Source organism: Plecotus auritus, assembly GCF_963455305.1.
Source record: "Plecotus auritus genome assembly, chromosome: 5".
NCBI lineage: Eukaryota > Metazoa > Chordata > Mammalia > Chiroptera > Vespertilionidae > Plecotus > Plecotus auritus.
In genome coordinates, this window is record NC_137776.1 from 170,246,414 (window position 1) to 170,268,229 (window position 21,816).

Below are 21,816 nucleotides of genomic sequence, written 5' to 3' on the forward strand. Positions count from 1 at the left end.
AGTGGAAGTTCTACAACTAGAAGGAAAGAGAAAAGAGCATTGAGACATGCACAAGCGCTGAAAAGCTGAGGTACGGAGGCGTGCGAATCGGGCTGGCGGCGGGCAACTGGGAGCACTGCTTTTTTCAACCCGAAGGGAGACAAGCTCCCGATTACTCCGAACTCCAGTTTCTGAGGAGACGCTGGGGACCCAAACTCCTACAGGGAGAAGCTGGACTGTCTGCCATTGGGTCGGAAAGTGAGGGTGACTTTCTTGCAGAGGTGCGCCCAGCAATCATTGTTTACTGCACTGGGGCGCAGGACGCGGGGACTTAGAAACGCAGAAACGCAGAGACGGCTGACTGGCAGCCATCGCTGTTTGCCACGTGACTAGTGACTCCCTGAGACCCTGCCCCGCACAATCTACAAACCCACCCAAGCTCCACGCAGTGGCTTTTGCATATAAATGGCATGCCCTATCACAGCTTAACCTAACAAACTGCAGCTCTGGTCAGACAGCTCCAAAACCTCCAAACCCCAAGCAAAGAGGAGAAAACTGTAGTTCTCGCTGTAGCTCCTGCTGGGTGGCCTCAGACAGTAGCTGACCTGCACCCCATTGGAGACCCAGAAGCTAGAGTATCTAGTGGTCAGTGTGAGACGACACCAGATTTCAACTACTCGCATCCATAAGTGACACATTCAAGAGGCAGACTCAGTGAGCACCAAAGTCCCACTGAAACAAGTCCTGCCCCATAAGCGTGTCTCCAGCACAGAAGTTCTTCCATTATAGACACAGCGGGTCCTCACAGCCAATTGGCCTGGAGGTCAATTCCTCCCAGTGACACCAACAACAATCAAGGCTTAACTACAACAAGGCTGTACACACAGTTCACAAAGGGGTGCACCAAGAGTGTCCACCTCAGGTAACTGGGAGGCCGACCCACTGGGCCATATAGGACACCTAGCACACAAAGCCACCCTACCAACTCAGGGAAGTAGTGAAAATGTGGAGACAAAGAAACAGATCACAAACGAAAGAAATGGAGGAAAAAAACAACTGGATATAGAGTTCAAAACCACGGTTATAAGGTTTTTCAAGAATTTCCTAGAAAAGGCCGATAAATTTAACAAGACCTTCGAGGATATGAAAAAGGACCAACTAGAAATTAAACATACACTGACTGAAATAAAAAATATTATACAGAAACCCAACAGCAGACTAGAGGAATGCAAGAATCAAGTCAAAGATTTGAAATACAAAGAAGCAAAAAACACTCAACCGGGAAAGCAAAAAGAAAAAAGAATCCAAAAATTTGAAGATAGTGTAAGAAGCCTCTGGGACAACTTCAAGCGTACCAACATCAGAATTATGGGGGTGCCAGAAGAAGAGAAAGAGCAAGACACTGAAAACCTATTTGAAGAAATAATGACTGAAAACTTCCCCCACCTGGTGAAAGAAATAGACTTACAAGTCCAGGAAGCGCACAGAACCCCAAACAAAAGGAATCTAAAGAAGACCACACCAAGACACATCATAATTAAAATGCCAAGAGTAAAAGACAAAGAGAGAATCTTAAAAGCAGCAAGAGAAAAACAGTTAATTACCTACAAGGGAGCACCCATACGACTGTCAGCTGATTTCTCAACAGAAACTATGCAGGCCAGACGGGAGTGGCAAGAAATATTCAAAGTGATGAATAGCAAGAACCTACAACCAAGATTACTCTACCCAGCAAAGTTATCATTCAGAATTGAAGGGCAGATAAAGAGCTTCACAGATAAGAAAAAGCTAAAGGAGTTCATCACCACCAAACCAGTATTATATGAAATGCTGAAAGGTATTCTTTAAGAAGAGGAAGAAGAAGAAAAAAGTAAAGATAAAAATTATGAACAACAAATACATATCTATCAACAAGTGAATCTAAAAATCAAGTGAATAAAAAATCTGGTGAACAGAATAAACCGGTGAATATAATAGAATCAGGGGCATAGAATGGGAGTGGATTGATAATTCTCAGGGGGAAAGGGGTGTGGGGGGTGCGGGAAGAGACTGGACAAAAATTGTACACCTATGGATGAGGACAGTGTGGGGGAGGTAAGGGCAGAGGATGGGGTGGGAACCAGGTGGAGGGGAGCTGTGGGGGGAAAAAGGAGAAACAACTGTAATAATCTGAACAATAAAGATTTATTAAATTTTTAAAAAAAAAAATATATATATATATACACACTGAGTGGACAGATTATTATGATCTCTGAACACATAATAATCTAGCCACTCAGTGTGTGTGTGTGTGTGTGTGTGTGTGTGTGTGTATATATATATATATATATATATATATATATATATATATATATATGAGGCCCAGTGCATGAATTTGTGCATGGGTGGGGTCCGGCCAGCCTGACCAGAGGGAGGGGACATGGGTGGTTAGCCGGCCTGCCTGCTGGTCGAACTCCTGGTCGAGAGGACAATTTGCATATTAGCCTTTTATTATATGGGATATACACTGAGTGGCCAGATTGTTATGTGTTCAGAGATCATAATAATCTGGCCACTCAGTATATATATTTTTTAAAAGCCAAGCCACGATGCCACCCACAAAGTCCCAAACACCACCCCTCTGGCTAAAACAAGTGACTGCTGCTGCTTCACAAGCCCAGCTGTCCTTGTGCTGCCTCGTCTCCCTGGAGATAAGATTTGAGATCACCCATCACACACTTGGCCACCCTTCCTGACAGCAGCCAATCTAGCATAAGCTCCGCTTCCTTAGACTTCCCCCAAATCACCTGACCAAAGCTCAAATCCTATAGTAGGTTCTTTCTGCCGCACTCCCACTGAGGCGCCCCCTGGTTCCCCAATGTGTGGTCTCCTTCGCTGCAATGACTAATAAATCCGACTTGTTCAACTAGAGGTGCGTTCCTGGTGGGCCTTTGTCTGGGGGGCACAGGTGCTGGAGGATAGTGTACTATAATTACAGGAAAACTGGGTGAAGGGTACACGAAAACCTCTGTTTTCACAAGTGCCTATACATCTGTAATAATTTCAAAATAAAAGGTTAATGACTAGCCTATTGAACTATATAGAATTGTATCTGTGTGTAAACAATTGAAATTTCCATCCCTGAGAAACTAGCTGCATAAATACTGGTGTCCAGTTACCTGAGTGGAGCTTGGGCAGCCATCTAGAGGTGAGAGGCACAGGAATATAAAGATCCCTGCCAAGTGGGGCTCTCTAGGCGGACAGATGTTGGCTGTTAATGTGGTTAAACTAATACGATGTTTTACTTTCTGTTTGTAGGTGTGTGCACTTACATAGAAAAATATCATAAACAGTACTCACACATTTGTTACCAGAAGTTTTCTTTACAGAATGGGACAGGTTACAGGTGGGAACAGATGATGGTGCTATTTAATGAATGAAGAAAAATAGACTTCCCAAAACTAATAGTAAAATTGAAGTATAAATAGGTGGTATGATGATTCAGTACAAATTGTGCCTTCTGATGATTCAGTACAAATTGTGCCTTCTGAATATGGCTGAGGAGGAAAAGAAACAAGAAAAAAAAAGTGACATCAACAACCCAAGTGACCAGAGAGAGAAAGTGGATCAGGAAAAGCCACAAAGTAACCTGCGGGTAAAGGAACGTAAGAGCTCCCAAGCCTGGAGTGCCAACGGGCTACTGCCCCCGGGTCCCCAACCTCGGGAGTGGGCAGGTGAACTTGAGGAAGAGCCAAAGGTGAAATCACCACGGCACCAGAGTCTTCAGATTATTAGGACTTTCCAGACATAGCCGTCCAGCTGATGCATCTGTGTGTATCAGCAGGTGTATGTGTGTGTGTGTGTGTGTGTGTGTGTGTGTGAAAGAAGCACATCTGTACTGTTATTATCCGCTCTTAACAGTTAGCCAAATAGTGAGTTTGCCAAAATATTGCATTGATAAGCTGGTAGGTCTCCTTGCACACTTTCCAGTTCAGCCTTTGGTCATCCATCTTTGGGAGAGTGAGGAGAGGTGTTCCTTAGAGGTCATTAAACCACCTGAGCTAGGCAGAACAATGGCCTCTAAAGGGCCCACATCCTGAGCCCTAGAACCTGAGAGTGTTATATTCTATGGCAGATGTGATTGAATTAAGAATCTGGAGATAGAGAGATCGCCCTAGATTATCCAGGTGGGCCCGCTGCAATCACAAGGGTCCTCCCAAGAGAGCGACAGGAGGACCAAGGAAGGCAGAGAAGGAGATGTGGTGATGGAAGCAGAAGTGGGAATGATGTGGGACCATGGGTCAAGGAACACAGCAGCTTCTAGACGCTGGAAAAGGCAAGGAAATTGATCCTCCCCAGAACTGCCAGGAGGAATGCAGTCCTGCCGACACCTTGATTGTAGCCCCAGGAAACTGATTTCAGACTTCTGACCTCCACAACTGTCAGATAATGAATCCATGTTGTTTTAAGACACTAAATTTGACAGTGGCAACAGGAAACCAATCCACCCACTGATGAAAGCACAACTTATTCCAATTACATTAAAGGAACAATAGAGGGGAGAGGTAGCAGATCGTTGGCCAATTTAGGATTGTGTACTCGCCCCTCCTTTTCCAAATCTACAGCTGCCTTAGAAAAGGAGACGAGCCCTAGCCGGTTTGGCTCAGTGGATAGAGCATCGGCCTGGGGACGGAAGGGTCCCAGGTTCGATTCCGGTCAAGGGCATGTACCTTGGTTGCAGGCACATCCCAGTAGGGAGTGTGCAGGAGGCAGCTGATCGATGCTTCTATCTCATTGATGTTTCTAACTCTCTATCCCTCTCCCTTCCTCTCTGTAAAAAATCAATAAAATATATTAAGGAAAAAAAAAAAGAAAAGAAAAGGAGACAAACCCTGGCCCGTGTGGCTCTGTTGGGTGGAGCCGGTTTGATTCCAGTCAGGGCACATACCCAGGTAGTAGGTTTGATCCCTGGTCGGGGTATGTACAGGAGTAGGGGTGCTTACAGGAGGCAACCGATCAATGGTTCACTCTTGTATTGATGTTTCTCTCTCTCTTCCCCTCTCCTTTCCTCTCTCTAAAGCCAATAAAAACATATCCTCATGTGTAAGGATTAAAAAAAAATTTTTTAAAGAGATGAGCTTCCTCTTGGAAATATAACATTCATCACCATATATAATGTAAATGTCTTTCTTTCTCCGCATGCATTCATTATCAAATGACATCAATGATAACCACATACTATACTTGAAAACCACAAAAGTATATGGCACCTTGTTGGCTATGTCATAATAGATGTTTTCAAGTCTGCACATAAAGAACATTTCATCTTTTAATACTCACTCAGCACCCTGTGTACTTATCCTTTGAATAGATTCTGATTACATCAATAACACTTCTTTAGGGTTTATAAGTCATAATGATAGCACCCCAGAGGGAACCATGATGATCAAAACATAATATCCACATGTATTATTAAATTCACCCTATTTTTCACTCACGCAGAAAATATAAACCACTTCTTTTTGCCCCCAAATTCCACCTTAGTACTTAATATTCTGCACTTTTGTTCAAAAACTGTATTATTAAATTAGAACAACATAACTATATAACAGGCTTATTTTTTTCCAACAAATTTAAAGGGGCATAAGTTTTAAATGTGCATAGATTGATTTTTACCCATAACTTTAAACTCTCTTTACCGTTCTGTATTTTAAATTATCTCCAAGTTTCTAAGTTAATGATTTAATACTAAAGCAAACTGAATTTCAGTTCCTTGTGTAATTTTTAGCCTGCGGAAGAGCTGACCCATAGATTATATATCGGATCCAGTAAGGGACATGAAGTTGTAACTTGGAAAAAACAACAGAGCGGATCATTTTATGTCTTAGGGTAGACCACCTGTGACTGCCTGGGAACTTGCGGGGGAAGGGAACTGGTGCACTCAGGCAGCTCATGCTACCGGGTGTGCCATGAGCCAAGAGTCCTTTGTCTCGGACCCAGGAGTCTCGTGTCTTCTGACAGCACCCGTGAAACTCTACCAGGTTCGTTTGTTGGCTTGCAAGTAAGGTAAAATCCCCACCCCTCACAGCAGTTAACAGAGGGCATCAAAAATACTGAGGGATAGGTTCAACAAAATGAGGACAAGACTAATCACGTCAAAAATACTGCTGAAAGACACGGAAGAAAATCTCAGTACATGGAGACATACACATTCGGGAAGCCTCAGTATTGTTAAGATGCCATTTCTCCCCCCCACAAGCTGATGGGTAGATTCAATGCAACTGCAGTCAAAATTCGAGCAGGCTTTCTGACGACACTGACAAGCTCAATTTTAAATTCAGATGGCCAGGCGAAGGACCTAGAATAGCCAAACAATCTGGAGAAAGAAGAAACAGGTTGAGAGACGTATGTTACTTGGTTTCAAAACATACTTTATTATGTTGAAATATAGCTGAAGTGATCAAGGCAGTATGGTTTTAGCATAAGGATGGACATACAGACCAATGGACCAGAAGAAAGTGCAGAAATAGTCCCACACAGATATGGTCGATTGATTTGGGGGGAAAAATTCAGTCAATTGATGGTGGAAAAGATCGTTTTTTTCAACAGTCTAAAACAACTGGATTTCTGTATGCAATAAAAATGGACTACCAGCTAAAACCGGTTTGGCTCAGTGGATAGAGCGTCGGCCTGCGGACTGAAGGGTCCGGGTTCGATTCCGGTCAAGGGCATGTACCTTGGTTGCGGGCACATCTCCAGTGGGAGGTATGCAGGAGGCAGCTGATCGATGTTTCTCTCTCATCGATGTTTCTAACTCTCTATCCCTCTCCTTTCCTCTCTGTAAAAAATCAATAAAATATATTAAAAAAAAAAAATGGACTACCAGCCCTGGCCGGTGTGGCTCAGTTGGTTGGAATATTGTCTAGTTACAGTGGTCGGCAAACTCATTCATCAACAGAGCCAAATATCAACAGTACAACGACTGAAATTTCTTTTGAGAGCCAAATTTTTTAAACTTAAACTTCTTCTAACTCCACTTCTTCAAAATAGACTCACCCAGGCCGTGGTATTTTGTGGAAGAGCCACACTCAAAGGGCCAACGAGCCGCGGTTTGCCGACCACTGGTCTAGTACACCAGAGGTGGCAGTTCGATTCCTGGTTAGAGCACATGCCCAGGCTTCGGGTTCCATCCCCAGTTGGGGTGTCTTCAAGAGGTAATCGATTTATGTTTCTCTCTCATTGATGTCTCTTTCTCTTTGTCTTTCTCTCTCCCTCTCCCCGACCCCTCTCCGAAATCAATTTTTTTTTAAAGGACCATTAGAAAGCATGGAAAATAAATCTAAGAAGGACATTGACTTTGCCATATAGGCATATTTTTAGCCTAAAACTGACTCCTAAAGTAAGAAACATCAGCTCCAACTTTAATGAGAAGAAACTGAGGTTCCGACACAACGAGCCTGAAAAATAAAACATGACCAAACAGCTAGAAAATGCAGAGGTGGGATTCGAGCCCAGCGACCTCTAAATCTAGGGGCGGCCCCATGAGAAAGGAGCCTCTGTGCACAGACCAGTGAGAGGGCGGGTCCCAAGTCACCCAGGAAGCTGAGTTCCCGCCCTACCTTTGGCTTCTCCCTAAATTTCCGGGGCCCATCCCAGCCTGGCTCACAGGCAGGAAAGGATGCCTCGCCTGGTACCTCATGCTTTGTTTCCATGACGTTGGGTGTGGGGAAGGGGAGGTGTCATGAGACTATGGAACTTCGACGCTTGTTGTCTCTCAAATGGAAATGGGTCAGAGTTCACATTGTCTTTAAGTTCAGGATGTGGGTCAGATTCAGTGGAGGTTATACACTGTTGGCTGGGGGGTGGAGTCTGCTGGGAGAGAGGCTCGGAGATGACCAGACAGGTCGGGGTCCAGGGACTCTCTACAGCACAATACAGTCAAGCTGCTGGCACTCAGGGAGTCGTGGGGACAGGGAGCCAAGGAGAGGCGTTCCCTCCAGTTCTATCCCAGGACCGGGTGGAGGCCTCTCTAACCTTGCTAGCTCCGTGTAAGTCCTGCAGACTTTTCAGCCTCTGTAGACAGTTACCAGGTCTTCTTTACGCCCCTCTTCTGGAGCCCCTTCACTGCCTTTGACAGGACGTGCTTCCCATCCCTCACCCTGACTGACATGCACCTCACTTTCAAAGACTCCCCAGCCTTCCAGAAAACTCCAGGTTTCCTGGGCACTCCAGGGTCGGGTAAGTGGCCTGAAGGCTTCTCTCATCCCTGAGTCTCTTCTTCCCCCTTTGCTTTCTGAGGATCCCTACACACCTTAGTGTCACCTTCCCCATTTTCATTCCTGAGTTTTTGCCTGCGATGCTTCGCTCTGCAGCCACAGGGCCTACGCCGGCCAGCAGAGAGCTGGCCTTTGTTCTGTGCTGTTGAAATTTAGGAAAGTAAGGAGGTCCCAGGGTTTGCTCCTCACGGCTGTTTGCAGTTTTTCTCTGTTCGTTTTTGTAACACAATACAGCACCACATGTTTTGAAGTATTTGCATATGTAGTAAAAAAGCAAGTGTGGGTGGGACACACAGCACCCTCAGGAGGCTGGTCACCCCTGGAGAGGGTGTGGGAGGCTTTAGCTCTCTCTCAGGGGTCAGCAAATTTTTCCCCTAAAGGGCCAGAAAGTCAATATTTTAAGCTTCAACTGCTCCATTCTGGTGACAGACAGGGAAAGCAGCCACAGACAATACAATAGGTAAATGAATGAGCGTGGCTGTGTTCAATAAAACTCAACGTATGGACACTAAAATGAGAATGTCATATCATTTTCACGTGTTATAAAATGTTATTCCTCTTTCGAATTTTGTTTCAACCCCTGAAAAATGTAAAAGCTATTCTTAGCTCGCAGGTCACACGAGACAGCTGGCAGCTGGATCTGGCCCGTAGGCTGCACTTTGCCGACCCCTGCTGTCCCTGAATCATTTTACTTCTAAGAAAGAGAAAAAGAAAAGAGAAGAAAGTACGGCCGTGTTAACATCTGTTAAACCTGAAAGGTGAGTGCACGGGTGTCTGCAATACTATTTTCTATACTTTTTATACTTTCCAATATTTTAGAATTTTTCAAAAATTTAAGAAAGAAAGGAAAAAAAGCCTAGAAATAACCCCCAAATACACCCAGGGCTTATCACTGAGCGCTGGGATTAAAGGTGGTTTTTATTTTCTCCTCTTCTGCCGTGGATTTTATTGCTCTTTTTTCATCCTGGGAGTTGGGGGAGGAGGAAGAGGGAAACATCAACATAAACAGGTACAAGTGACACTTGCAGCAGCCTCTGGGGGAAAGAGGTGCCAAGGAACCACCTGGAAGGTTCTGACCCCCACAGGCATCACATTTTATTTCTGGAGCAGCCCTACTAGAGCTGCAACGAACCCCTCGGGCTTCAGATGAACAGATCACGACAATTCGCCCAACCACCTATAATGATAGCTTATGCTCCCCCACGTCTAATTGTTAGAAGTGCTTCTGACCCTAGGATGTTTAGTGACTTGTCTGAGGTCACACAGTATTTATGCTGCAATTGGGACTCACCTTGCCACCCTCCTGAGCCAACTCAGTCCCCAGAAGAGAGGCAGAAATGATCAGGAACCCACTTTTCCCACAGATGGCCAGTTTATTGGTTTCCGATCTCCAAATCCAAGTTTTACAAATCTCCGTGCCAACAGGAACACTAAGAAGCAGCCCCATGTCTGGCGGCCCTGCTCCGTCTGGCCCCACTCTCTCCTCTCCTCCCCTCTGCTCCTTCATCCCCCAGGGATTTAGGGGCGGGGGGGGGGGGGGGCAGAGCCTCACAGCCCCCACATCTTCCTCCCTGCGCTCTGCCTTTTTCATTTCACAGCGGTGTCAACACATCACCTCCAACGGCCAAGAAAAAAGAACTAACACAGCCCAGATGCCGATGGTGCTCTCCTGTCTGTCAGGAGGAAGAGAGGAGGGAAATAAAAGCCAACAAGACTTCCAAAAGCAAAATCCCCAAACCTCCTCTCGGGCACCAGCAGCTGTCAAAGTCAACACAGGAACCAGGCGAGGGCGGGGAACCCATCCGGAATTAAAGCCAGGCAGCCGTGGAGTCTGAGACTCACAGACCAAGCCCGGCTGCATTTCCAAGGGCGCGATGGGCGTCCTCGCAGGCTATTCTGCTAACGTACAGGTGGTCCGTCTAGACTGCAGAACGAGCCTGTCTCTTCCGAGGACCCCTCCCCTCCCCACCACCCCATTATTATTACTTGGAGGGCTATTGAGATTCCCCTTGCTTCCTCATTTATGCAATCAGAGGAAATTGCAACACAGAGCTGCTCCCAACTCAAGGCCACGTGGGCCAATTTCAGATGGATAATTAAATATTGAACAAACGCTGAAATGCCTCTTCGGGCTCGGGGTGGCTAAAAATAACCACCCTGCCACTCCAGGCGAGGGCATCTCGCCGGCTCGTTCTCAAATCCTTCCTCCCAGCAACTGCCGGAGCCAACCTTCTCAGGGAACAGCAGAGGGGATAAGAGGGGTGACTCCCCAAACACCTACTTCACAGAAAACAAGACTTCAGCTCCCAGCAAGCTCTGAATGTTCCCGACCAGGAAATACTCTCCCTTTCCTGACATTTAACCAAGTGGCCTCAACAGGAAGGTGCAGGGGAAATATCATAGCTGTTCGTTCCTTTTCTGTTAAAAATAGTCAAAGACTTCGTGTCATTTCTAAGCGAAACACATATGTGGTCCAGGTTATGAGCACGTTTGTGTCAAATTGCACAGGAGTCTCCCCCGCCGAGAAGACCCCACAAGGAGCCCAGCTGCCTCAGTTTCCCTAGCTGGGCTGATCTTAGGAAAAGCAACAAACACAATCAAGGCATCTGGACTCCAGACTGGGCCTCTCACTACCATCTGTACATGACCTTGGGCAAATGGCTTGGCTCTGTGGGCCTCGGTTTCCCCAGATGTCGAGGGGAACAGGTAGCTCCCAGTGCTGAGCTGAGCGTCAAGAGGGCACAGCACCATCTCTCCAACCTCCCCGGTCGGCAGCCAAGCAAAGCAGGCTCCGGCCCCTCCCTGTACCATCCAGTTTCAGTAAGTATAGACGCCATGGGGCAGAGACAGAGCACCCAGAATCAGGACTCTAAACGTTACCCCCTGAGATCAAAGGCACACACGGGGCCCGTCCAGTCCTCCCTGAACTACACCAACCAAAGAAAAGCAGCACCGGCTTCTGCACGTGTCAGCTTTGGAGCCCACTGGCCTCAGTTCGAAGCTTGCCTCTACAGTGAGCGACCTGACCACCCTGAGCTCAGTTTCCTCACCTGGCAAAGGGAAGTGATGACAAGGACCCCTACCTCCCCAGAGGGTTGGAAAGTTAAAATGAGATAGGAGACAATCAGGGGACGCTCTTGGCACAGGGCGTGGCACACGTTCAGCAGGTCAGTGGTCGGCAAACTCATTCGTCAACAGAGCCAAATATCAACAGTACAGCGATTGACATTTCTTTTGAGAGCCAAATTTTTTAAACTTAAACTTCTTCTAACACCACTTCTTCAAAACAGACTCGCCCAGGCCGTGGTATTTTGTGGAAGAGCCACACTCAAGGGGCCAAAGAGCCGCATGTGGCTCACAAGCCGCAGTTTGCTGACCACTGAGCTAGGTAAAAGGAAGCTATGACCTTCCTTATTCTTAAAGGTGATGAGGAAGGGCCAGAAACAAACGCAGAGGCCAAGAGGCCGACGTTCAGCAGATGAACTGGGGTCCCTGGGCTCTGTCCAGCACCTGGATAGCTCTGGGAAGTGGGTCTCAGGCTGGCTGCCCATCTCCAGGGATTTCACACCAGGAAACACTAAACTATCAGCACAAACGAACTTGATGGAGAAATAGGGCTGAGCCCATAAGGCCTGAAACCTGTCTAGGGAATGCGTATGGTGGGCATTGCGTATGACTGAGAACAGGATACAGGGGTGGGGGTCCTGGAAGGGATGGGGCCTGGGGGATCACCTGAGTCAGCCAGGCAGGCAGAGGAGCCACCAGGAGGGCTGACCCCCACACTAATGCCAACAAGGTCATTCCTGCCTCCCTCCTGAGTTATGGCCAAGATGGTGGGAAATGATGGTGGAGAACATTTGGTAGAGTCGCTGACTGTGCAGATCAGACCGGAGAAGGAGGTGGCCTTATCGAAGCTGAGGCCCAACCCCAGAAACATCTGGACAGTGAGGTGGTGCATTTACACACTCAGGATCTGGAGTCCGGCAGATTGGCTCCACTGTCCCTGAGCGATGTTGAGGTTGGCAAGTCTCGCACTCTCGGGACGTAGTTTCCTCATTACAAAATAAGGGTAATACCAGTGTCCCTCTCACAGGGCTGGTGTGAGCATTAAATGAGATAAGGCAAGTACAGAGTTAAGCTCACTGGCAGGCACTGAGTAGGCCCTCAGCAAAGAGAAGCCATTTTTACCTTTATTACCTGCCACGAGAGGGAGTAGTGAGCCTCCCAGCCTCTGAGGTATGTAAGAGTGAGGAGGGCCTGGAGAAGCTGGGGTCAGGCTCCAAAGAAGGGATTGTGTCTCAGCAGGAAGAGAGGAAGAGACAAGTCAGAAAAGGGTATATATACAGTTTCAGGGGCACATCCAAGTTAGGGGCAGAAAGCCAGGCCTTGGGCCCTTGGGTATACCTTTGAAGACTATGGGGCCACAAGACACAACCAGCCCTCACCCTAAGGGCTTGCCCAGCCCACAGGATCCGAACTGTTGCCCAGCAATCACTCAGTAGGTCTCATTGAAGCTAGGGTCCCATGGAGAGGTCCCAGCCCAGCCCTTCCCTCTGGAGGTCCTTCCCTAAGCATTGCTACCCGTTAGAAAGCAGCTATGTCAAACCAGCACCCTTCCCAACCATATCACCATCTTCCTGGGGGCCAGCAGTGCTTGCTGAGGGCTGCATTCCTCAGAGTGTGCTGGGGCGCTCCTGAGAACCCCCTTCTAAGACCCCCTCCACAGACAGACTCCAGCAGATCTTGAAAGGAAATAGGCCTTGGTGGAAAGAAGGAGGGGACCACAGCAGCCAAGGCCCAGGGCCACACAATGGAGGACTGGATGGGTGCAGAGCGGGGATTGACTGTCTCAGGAGAAAACATCCACCAAGTCTCCAGCGCCCAGGCAGGCCTCGCATGTGGCTGGACCCCTGGAAACACTCAGATGAAGACATGAAGAGAAGAATCCAAACCCTCCATGAGTGTGGGTGTGGGTGTGGGCGTTCCAAGAGTTCTCCCTATTAGCCCTGCTTGACACAGGCCCTGGGATGGGCCCAGAGTCACACAAGCTTGTGGCTGAGCTGGGAGTAGAGCCCCTATCTCCCACTAACCATTGTGCTCTCTGTACCCTAAAAAATGCTCTGTGCCCCAGTACACCTCATCAAGACAGCCTCCCCAATAGACTGGGGCTTGGCAAGGGCTGGGAGCACGAGCCATTTATCCCCATGTGCCCCCGTGCCCAGCCTGGAGTCCAGCACACAGTAGGTGCTCCCAGTATGTATGCTTGCTGAATGAATGGGCCAGACTTTATCCAAAGTGAGAAGAAAACTTGCATTTCCCCCAACAATCCTGGGGGGACAGACAGACAAAGCTTTTCTTGACCTTGGTGGGAAGGCAAATGGCTGGTGACACCCTACTGGGGAGAGGACCCCTTGAAATCCATCGGCCATGTCCAGCCTTCAAGAGGACTTAGTGTCACAAAGCACAAAGTGAAATAGCCAGATGACCGCCATCTAAGGGTCACTGTTTCCACCCTGCCTCTGGCTATCGCCAACAAGTCTATTCTGCCCATTCTTCAGATGGGGAAATTGGGGCCCAGAGAAGGGAAGAACCCTGCTTAATCAAACCAGGGGGGCTGCCAACACTATCCCTCACTTGGAGCCCCACCAGGGAGAAAGTCCTGCTCTCAAGTCCGCAGTGAGCCCCCTCCCACCACTCCAGGAGGGGGGGGTGGGCAGGGAGCTTCCTCAGAGGTGGCAACCTGGCCACAACCATTTCCCCAGCCAGGTCAGCTGTGGGCCCCACCAACAGCCAACTCTTCCCTGCACTTCCTGTTTCTGAACACACACACACCCTCCCAGTTCTCGGTCATTGTCCTTCCTTGCTAGTGGCAGAGGCCAGAATGGGTGTGGAGCAAAGGCCTGACCAGGGCTGGGGTGCTGGGTACTATCCCTTCCTCTGGGCACCAAGCTCCTAAGCAGATAGGGAGACTGAGGCCTGAGACCAGAAGGGATGGCCTCCCCTAACAGGAGTTACAACCTGGGTGGGGGCACTGCCCTCAGGAAGGATGGCCCTAGGGGAAGATTCGGGGATCTGGGGCTATGGTGGAGGGAGGTCAGTGGCTGCTCTAGCCACCCCCTACCCAGGTGGACAGGAGGCCTCCAACCTCCACCTCTCACACTGCCAGGAAGCTCTCACCCCCCAGCCATGACTCCCCATCACTCAAGGCCCTTTAACAGGCCCTAACTACTGTTCCAGCTATTCCCTCCTCCACCCCAGGATAAAATGTTTATAACACCTAAGACATTTTCCTGCTTCCTGTTTTTGCACAGGCTTTCCTTCTGTCCAAGGTAAGGACAACAATAGTTCAGACTCAGCTGTGGCCTAAGTCCCAGGCAGCATGGACTTCCAACTTTCCATGCATTTGCCGTCATTTCTTAAACAACCCTGCCATCACTACCCCCATTTACCAGACGAGGCCACTGAGGCTTGGAGAGGTAACTGGCCAAAGGATAGTTTTGGGCAGAGCTGGGGCTTGAATCCAGCTCTAATTTAACTACTCCCTCTGCAAAGGGAAATCCTATCCAACTTATGAGACCCAACCCAAATGTCACCTCCTCTGTGATTTCCCCAGTTGTAACTTCTGTTCATCAACAATCTCCTCCCTACTTCCTGCAGGCTTTGAGCTCCTTCAAGGCTGAGACACAATGCAGGGGCTCCTGCACAGTCGGGGCTTGGGAGCTGAGGCTCAGGCGATACCCAGACATGTTGACTGTCAGCAGCCAGTCAGCTGAGCAGAAGGGGGACTTCCAGTCCACTCTGCCTCTGTGGTCAGGGGTGGAACCAGGCTGAGGTTAAGAGTGTAGGGAGCCCAGCCCACATGGCTCAGTGGTTGAGCATCGGCCTATGAACCAGGAGGTCATGATCTGATTCCAGTCAGGGCACATGCCCGGGTTACGGGCTCAATCCCCAGTCAGGGGCATGCAGGAGGCAGCCAATCAATGATTCTCTCTCATCATTGATGTTTCTATCTCTCTCTCTCCCTCTCTGAAATCAATAAAAAAAAAAGAAAAAAAGTGTGGAGGGAAACGTCATTCAGGACACTGAGCAGGGGGGCGGAGGGTACAGGAGGACTGGGGTGGCTCAAGCATAACTGGGCATTTGTACAACTACCATGTCTCACAGCATGAACTCCTTTTCTCATGAACTCCTCCACATACTACTAACCCCCTTTCACAGTTCAAGGAACTAAGACTCAGAAAAGGGAAGGGACTTGCCCAGAGTCACAGAGCTTGAACCCAGATTTCCAGACTCCCAGACCAAACCCGGAGGAAGAGACTAGCTGGAGGCCACTTTAAGAAAGGCAAGAGTAGGGGAGGGATGGCAGGCCCTACGAGACCCTTGTGGACTGAACTCCCAGCACCCACCTGTGCACACCTCCCAGCCTCAACTTGAACCCTTCCAAGCACCTGCGAGTCACTTTCTCAGGAACTACCCACTTCCTGAGGAAGCCTGTATATTGTTGCTCAGCTCTGACCAAGGGAAAAGTCCTCACCATTCTGTGGGGAAGCAAATGAACATTTACTGCCTGTCTGCTTCACTTACGCTCCAAGTGACCAGAAAACAGAGGTTCATGGGAAACACCATGGGCCCGGGCCACACAAACTCCTCCTCCAGCACCTGGAGGGGTGGGGATTTGATCCCAGGTCTGCCAAATTCCAAGCACAGATTTGCTCAAACACCTCTCCACGCAGGCACTGAGCCAGCCTTCCCCCTTCCCAAGACAACCTGATGGTGCAAACTCGGCCCAGGTCTCTTGCTAGGTGCTACCAACCCACCTCTTCCCTCCCAGCATGGGCACCTCAGTGGGCCTGAGCCTTTGCCCAGGACTCAGGCCTCCCAGGCAGCTTCTAAAAGCTCCTCCTTCCAGGGGTCCCCGCCCCTTCCCTCCCAGCGGTGGAAGGAAATACACCTCCCCCTCAGCCGGCCCAGAAGGCAGCCCCCTGAATCACACCCGTTTCCAGCTGAGGATCCAGTTACTGGAAAAAGAAAATGCAGCTTGAACCGCCCCCTCCTCCCGTCCAGCCTCCAGGGCTAGAAACAGAGAAACTCCGTTTCAAAGAAGGTGGCGCCCACCCACTGGGAGGGGTCCCAGATAAATCCTACGAGCCTAGGCTCCTTTGAAACCAAGGACCCCTGGGGACAGGGTCCCCTGAAGTCCAAGCACCTGTCCCTCCACCCAAGAGGTGGAGCGCTAAGTCCCTGAGGAGGGGGTGTGGGGGTCGGGGGCTAAGCTGAGAGGCCAGGGCAGTGAAGGCAAAGTGAGGCAAAGCCCAGATCCCCTCACTTTTATTGCCCAGCTGCGGAGTAAACTGAGGCACACTGGAGCACGGGGTGGACTCTCCGAGGTGGAAGAAAGAGGACCCCGGAGCCATCTCCCGTTCCCTACCCATGGCCAAAGGGGAAACACTAGAGCCTCAGTTTCCCCACTGAGGAGGGAGGATGAGGAAGGAAGCTGCTGGGGGAACGAGCATCAAGCAAACACAGAAATTGGCAGCTCCAAGGGGCGGAGGAGGGAATCCCAGGGCCCGTGGCATCCCAGGGCATCAGGTGGGGAAGTGGCGGTAGGGGGCCTGGGAGTCAGGGGTCCGGGCGCGCCTACCCCTGGCGGGCCGGGTCCGGCTGCGGGAGCGGCTCCTCTGTCGCTGCAGCCGTGGCCGCCGCAGTAGCCGGTAGTAGTAGGAGGGCCTCCCGGTGCTCTTCCTGGCGCTGCCGCCCGCGGACATGCTGCCGCCCGCCGGGCACCGGGCCGGGCCTGGGCGCGCTCACACGGGCCCCATCACCCGCTCCGGCCGGCCCGGCGGGCGTCCCAGCGTTTCCCCGCGCGCCGGTGCGGCCGCCGCGAGGCCAAGGCTGCCCCACAAAGTCGCTCAAACTCCTCCTCCTGCTGCCTCCGCCCTCCCCGGAGCAGCCGGCCCCGCCACGGGGGCCGGGGGCCGGGGACCGGGGCCGGGCTGGCACCGGCCCGAAAAGTCAGTGCGGGAGAAATCCCGGCCTGGAGTCGGCGGGGCGAGGCGGGCTGGAGTGCCCCGGACCCCAGGCAGGTCCCAGGAGGGTCACCGTCTGGCGCGCCCGCGCCTGAGCAACGATACCCAACTCCGGACAGGATGTACTGGGTGCCCCTTTCCACGGGAGGGTGTAGATGGTGCACACCCGCATGTGCGCGCTCCCCGGTACTGGGCAGGGCGCACCGGGGGGCGGCCAGGTGGGCACTGTATTCCGGTGCCGGTTGCCTTCAGTGAGGGTCCAAATGAGGCGGAGGCCATGGGGCCCGATTCTGCCACAAGCCCACAAGGCTGCTTATCCACCGCAAAGACACCATTCCCCTGGCCGCTGCCCCAGGTTAAAAAGACTTCCCTTCACGCAGTCCTTACATTTTTTTTTTAATATTTTATTGATTTTTTACAGAGAGGAAGGAAGAGGGATAGAGAGCTAGAAACATCATGAGAGAGAAACATCGATCAGCTGCCTCTTGCACACCTCCTACTGGGGATGTGCCCGCAACCAAGTTATGTGCCCTTGACCGGAATCGAACCCGGGACCCTTCAGTCCGCAGGCTGACGCTCTATCCACTGAGCCAAACCGGTATTGGCCGCAGTCTTTACATTTTAAAAACTATCCCGTTTGATACACTTTCTTAATGTAATTAACATCATGGTAACTATTTCCAACACACCAAGAGTAGAGAAAACATAATGTGTATCCAGCAGGTTTTGCCTTCATTTGATCTAGACCGGCCCCAAATAAAACCCCACAGATGCTGTGAAGTCTCCTCCCACTGGCATTTACTGCAGCTCTGGCAGGCCTGCGGGCAGGGCAAAACAACGCTTACCCAACTGCAGGGCCAGGAAACCGAGGCTGGGAGAAGGGAGGATGCCAACTAGCTCTAGTCTTTTGCTGAAAAGCTTTCTCCATGCCACTTACTCCCCAGCTCAAGAACCTTCCATGGCTCCCCAGTGTCCAAAAGCAACAAGTCCAAACAACTTCCCTTGGTTATTAGAGCAGTGGTCGGCCAACTCATTAGTCAACAGAGCCAAATACCAACAGTACAACGATTGAAATTTCTTTTGAGAGCCGAAAACCGACTTCTGCGCATGCGCCATGAAGTTTCAATCGCACTGTACGTGCGTGCCCGCACGTGGTATTTTGTGGAAGAGCCACACTCAAGGGGCCAAAGAGCCGCATGTGGCTCGCGAGCCGCCGTTTGCCGACCACCCTCCCACTACCTGGCCCCAACCAAACCACCCTCCAGCCCCCACAACCACTCTCCCCTACTTCTCACTCCTCATTGCCCTACTCCCAACACTGGCTTTACTCTGTCTGGCCAAAGTCCATCCTAGGGCCCACCTCCTCTAGCCTTCCCTGACTATCCTGGCCCTGCGTGGCCTCTCTCTCTCCAGCGCTCCCTAACCTGCACAGCTGCATTTATCCTTTAAATTATTCAGACAATCACCTGCCTGAGCTCTATCCCCCTCAAGTACAGAAAGGGAAAATGAGGCCTTGATTGAAAGGTTTGACCTGCCTCAGTCACAGGGAAAAGTAACAAAGGCAAGTGGTCTTAGCCCAGGGCTCCCAACACACCGTCTTAGGGGTGAGTTTGTGGGAGAGTCCCATGTGGGTGCCTAAAGCGCTCTAGAAGTCCTCCTCCAGAACAGCTAGCTGAAAAGGTGGGGCAGTAGAGGGGGCCGGGCAGTCTGGGCAGGAATCCAGGCCGGGTTTTGCACCTCACAAGGGAGCCCCCTTCCTTGCTACCTCAGTCATGGGGAGGGCCCCCAGGTCAGGAGAAGCTGGGATCACAGCTGGAAGCCAGGCGCCTTCCCAGGACCCAGGGGGGAGGGGCAGGAGGTATATAGCTCCTCAAAGCCCACACAGGGTTATCCAAAGCTATCCGCTCCCCTGGCTTCTCTCCCCAGCGTACTGGTCAATCCCTGGGGAAGATGGAAAACCACAGGGCTTGCAACCCATTAGTCCCCTTTGAGTTAAGCATTGCTTCTGGCTTATTCTCAATAGTAGACATTGCAAGGAGCATCTTTGATAAGTGCAGAGGCTCCTGGGAAGAGTTGGACCCAAGCCCTCAGTCCAAGTGTGAGTCCTCATCTTCCTCCCCAACCCTGAGCTTCGCACTCCGGTGGGGCTCCGCAGCCACCTGCCCACCCTTGTATCTCCGGGAATGAATAACCTCCACTGCTAGGGCCACAGTGCTGAGTGGGTGGAGGATCCCCAGGAAGTCTAGCTCGGTCTTCCTTCCTAGGGGCAACAGTCTTCTCTGCTCAGGGCCTGGAGTTCAGCTGGACCACTTTCTGTCCCAGAGCAGAAATCCCCCATCAGCCAGGGTCTCGCCTTCCTGCCAGCTGGCTGAACAGTGGTTGGGACAAGTGCTCCTGGCCTGGCCCCCCCCCAACAAGCAGATTTAGGTATGTGTGTGTGGAGGGAGGGGGGAAGTAGCCAGGAACTCAAGAACTCATCTGTAAATACAGTTGGGCTCCAACAGTCTGTTATGGTCTCTCTCCTTCAACTTGGGTTTCTCAAGTCCTTCTCTGTGCCCCAGTTTCCCTGCCTACAAGGAGAAGCTATGGACCGCCCCGCTCCCTCCGCAACCTATCTGCCTTGTGGAGGGAAGAGGGTCAGCTAACGAAGTGGAAGCTTCAGGCCTTGGGATGGGGTGTGCATTCCCAACCGCCTAAGCTGGACATCTCCATACGATGGGTACCAAGTAGGTCCCAGGTGGGGTGCTGAGCAGGAAGGGGGCAGGGCAGGAGCTAGGAGAGAGGGGCCTGGGCTCCCTGCCCCTCCTCCTGGCTCAGGACCCCCCGGGCAGGCAGGCAGACAAAGGCTCTCCCTGCAAGCCCAACAGAGCATCTGGAATCAATCCTGCTGTGGAACAAGCCACCCACCCCCTCCCGCTGCCCCTGTGGCCTCCTCCCTTTAAACAGAAGCAGCCCCCCTTCCGGAGACTGCCTAGACTGGAGGAGGGGCACGGGAGACTGCCCCTCCATACCACTACTTCTGCTACAGACCCCTGCCAAGCCGAGCTGATCCATTAGCGGTGGAGGGGTGGAGGGTGGGGGGCAGGACTGATATAGTCTATCAGTGCTCTTGCCTTCGGGGGGGGGGGGGGGTCTAGAATAGGCCCAGCTCACATCTCCCCCGAGTACTGCTTTGGGGGGGGGGGGTGGTCAAGGTTGCAACCTTCACAAGCCTGAGCCTCCAAATCACCCCAGCTCATTACAAATGTGTATTTTTGACTCTTGATTCAGTAGGTCTGGGTGGGGCCTGGAATTATTCAGGCTAAATCAGATCTGACCCGACCCCAATGACCACCTTCACTGACCCTCCAAAGCCTCCAAAAGTGAACTCCCACAGCACCAAAAAGGACCTAGCTCCCCTGTACCCACCCCCATCCACCCAACCTGATCTCTCCGCTCTAGGCCTCCAAAGGTCCCATGCTCATCCCGCCTCCAGCCTTCGCTCTGTAAGTCACTAAACTGTCCCTTCGGCACCCACCTGGTGAGCTCCTCTGTATCGCTCAGGACCCCCGCTCAAACATCCTCTTATTAAAGAAGTCTGAGCCGCAACAAGAGACAGTCCCCAAGCCCTCCACACCCCACCAGTCGGTTTGAATAATGAGGACACAGGAGAAGATCAGGGAGGAATGGACACACACAATTTCCCTCTGGACAGAGAACCAGCAGCATGCGGGTGTCTGGAGGAGAATTACACCCTGCTGGGAAGGAGGTGGTGGGTGGCCTGAGAATGGGGCTAGAAGTCCAGGTAAACCATAGGCCGGGCCAGGGCTGGGTCAGGAGGGGCACCCGATGCAGGGGTGGGGGCCAGCCCAGGGCAGTCTCACATCTCACTGGGGGTGTTAGGTTGACAGCCAGTGAGGAGGGAGCAAAAGGCCCACTGCCAGAATTACCTTTGAAAAGACTTAAATTGCCCATAAAGAAAAGTTTCTCCTCCAGTATTAGGGTAGATCACCCATTTCTTCAACTGAGCACAAAGCAGAAGGGAAGGAGGAAAGAAAGAGCAACAAGCGTCTGTTATCTAACACGAGACTTCCCCCAGGGAGGAGAGATGATCATGCCTGGAGGGGACCACAGAAGTGCAAGACTGCTAACATAGGAAGGTTACAAGTTTGGCCTCCGAAGGTTTGTGTGGGGGTGAAGTTTGAATTTAATACTAATAACTTTCATTCGCCCTGTACTGTGTGCTAGACCCTGTCTGTAGCATTTTATGAGGCAGATGGTTACCATGTTCATTTTACACAAAATATTGGAGGCACAGAGAGGGCAAGTAAGTTCCCTATGGTCACACAGCGTGCACTAAGAGTCGGGATGTGAACCCAGGCAGGGTGGAAAGAGAAAAGTCTTAAGGTTGAAACAGGATTGAATGCAGAGATGGAGGAAGGGCAACAGCCTGGAACTTTCCTTAAGACACAGCTTTGACCAGGACCAGGAGGAGGTGAAGAGGGACTGACGTCCTAACAGGGGAAACACTAGAGCCCACACCAGGCCCCACACAATGGGTGTCCGGAGGACTCAGA

At 50.9% G+C, this 21,816-nt stretch overlaps 1 protein-coding gene across 8 annotated transcripts in view; it reads right to left on the minus strand.

The window, feature by feature from the left end:
* DAB2IP (DAB2 interacting protein) overlaps positions 1-21,816 on the minus strand; it is a 180,792-nt gene that overhangs the window by 103,380 nt on the left and 55,596 nt on the right. For 6 of the 8 annotated variants that reach the window (XM_080667705.1, XM_080667704.1, XM_080667702.1 and 3 more), the window contains exon 1: positions 16,876-17,127. The exons of the other annotated variants lie outside the window; for them this stretch is intronic. In XM_080667705.1, the coding sequence (XP_080523831.1) occupies positions 16,876-16,999 (124 nt within the window). In that variant the 5' untranslated portion in view covers positions 17,000-17,127. Of the gene's footprint in view, positions 1-16,875; positions 17,128-21,816 lie in introns of those variants that run through there. 8 annotated transcript variants of the gene reach the window in all.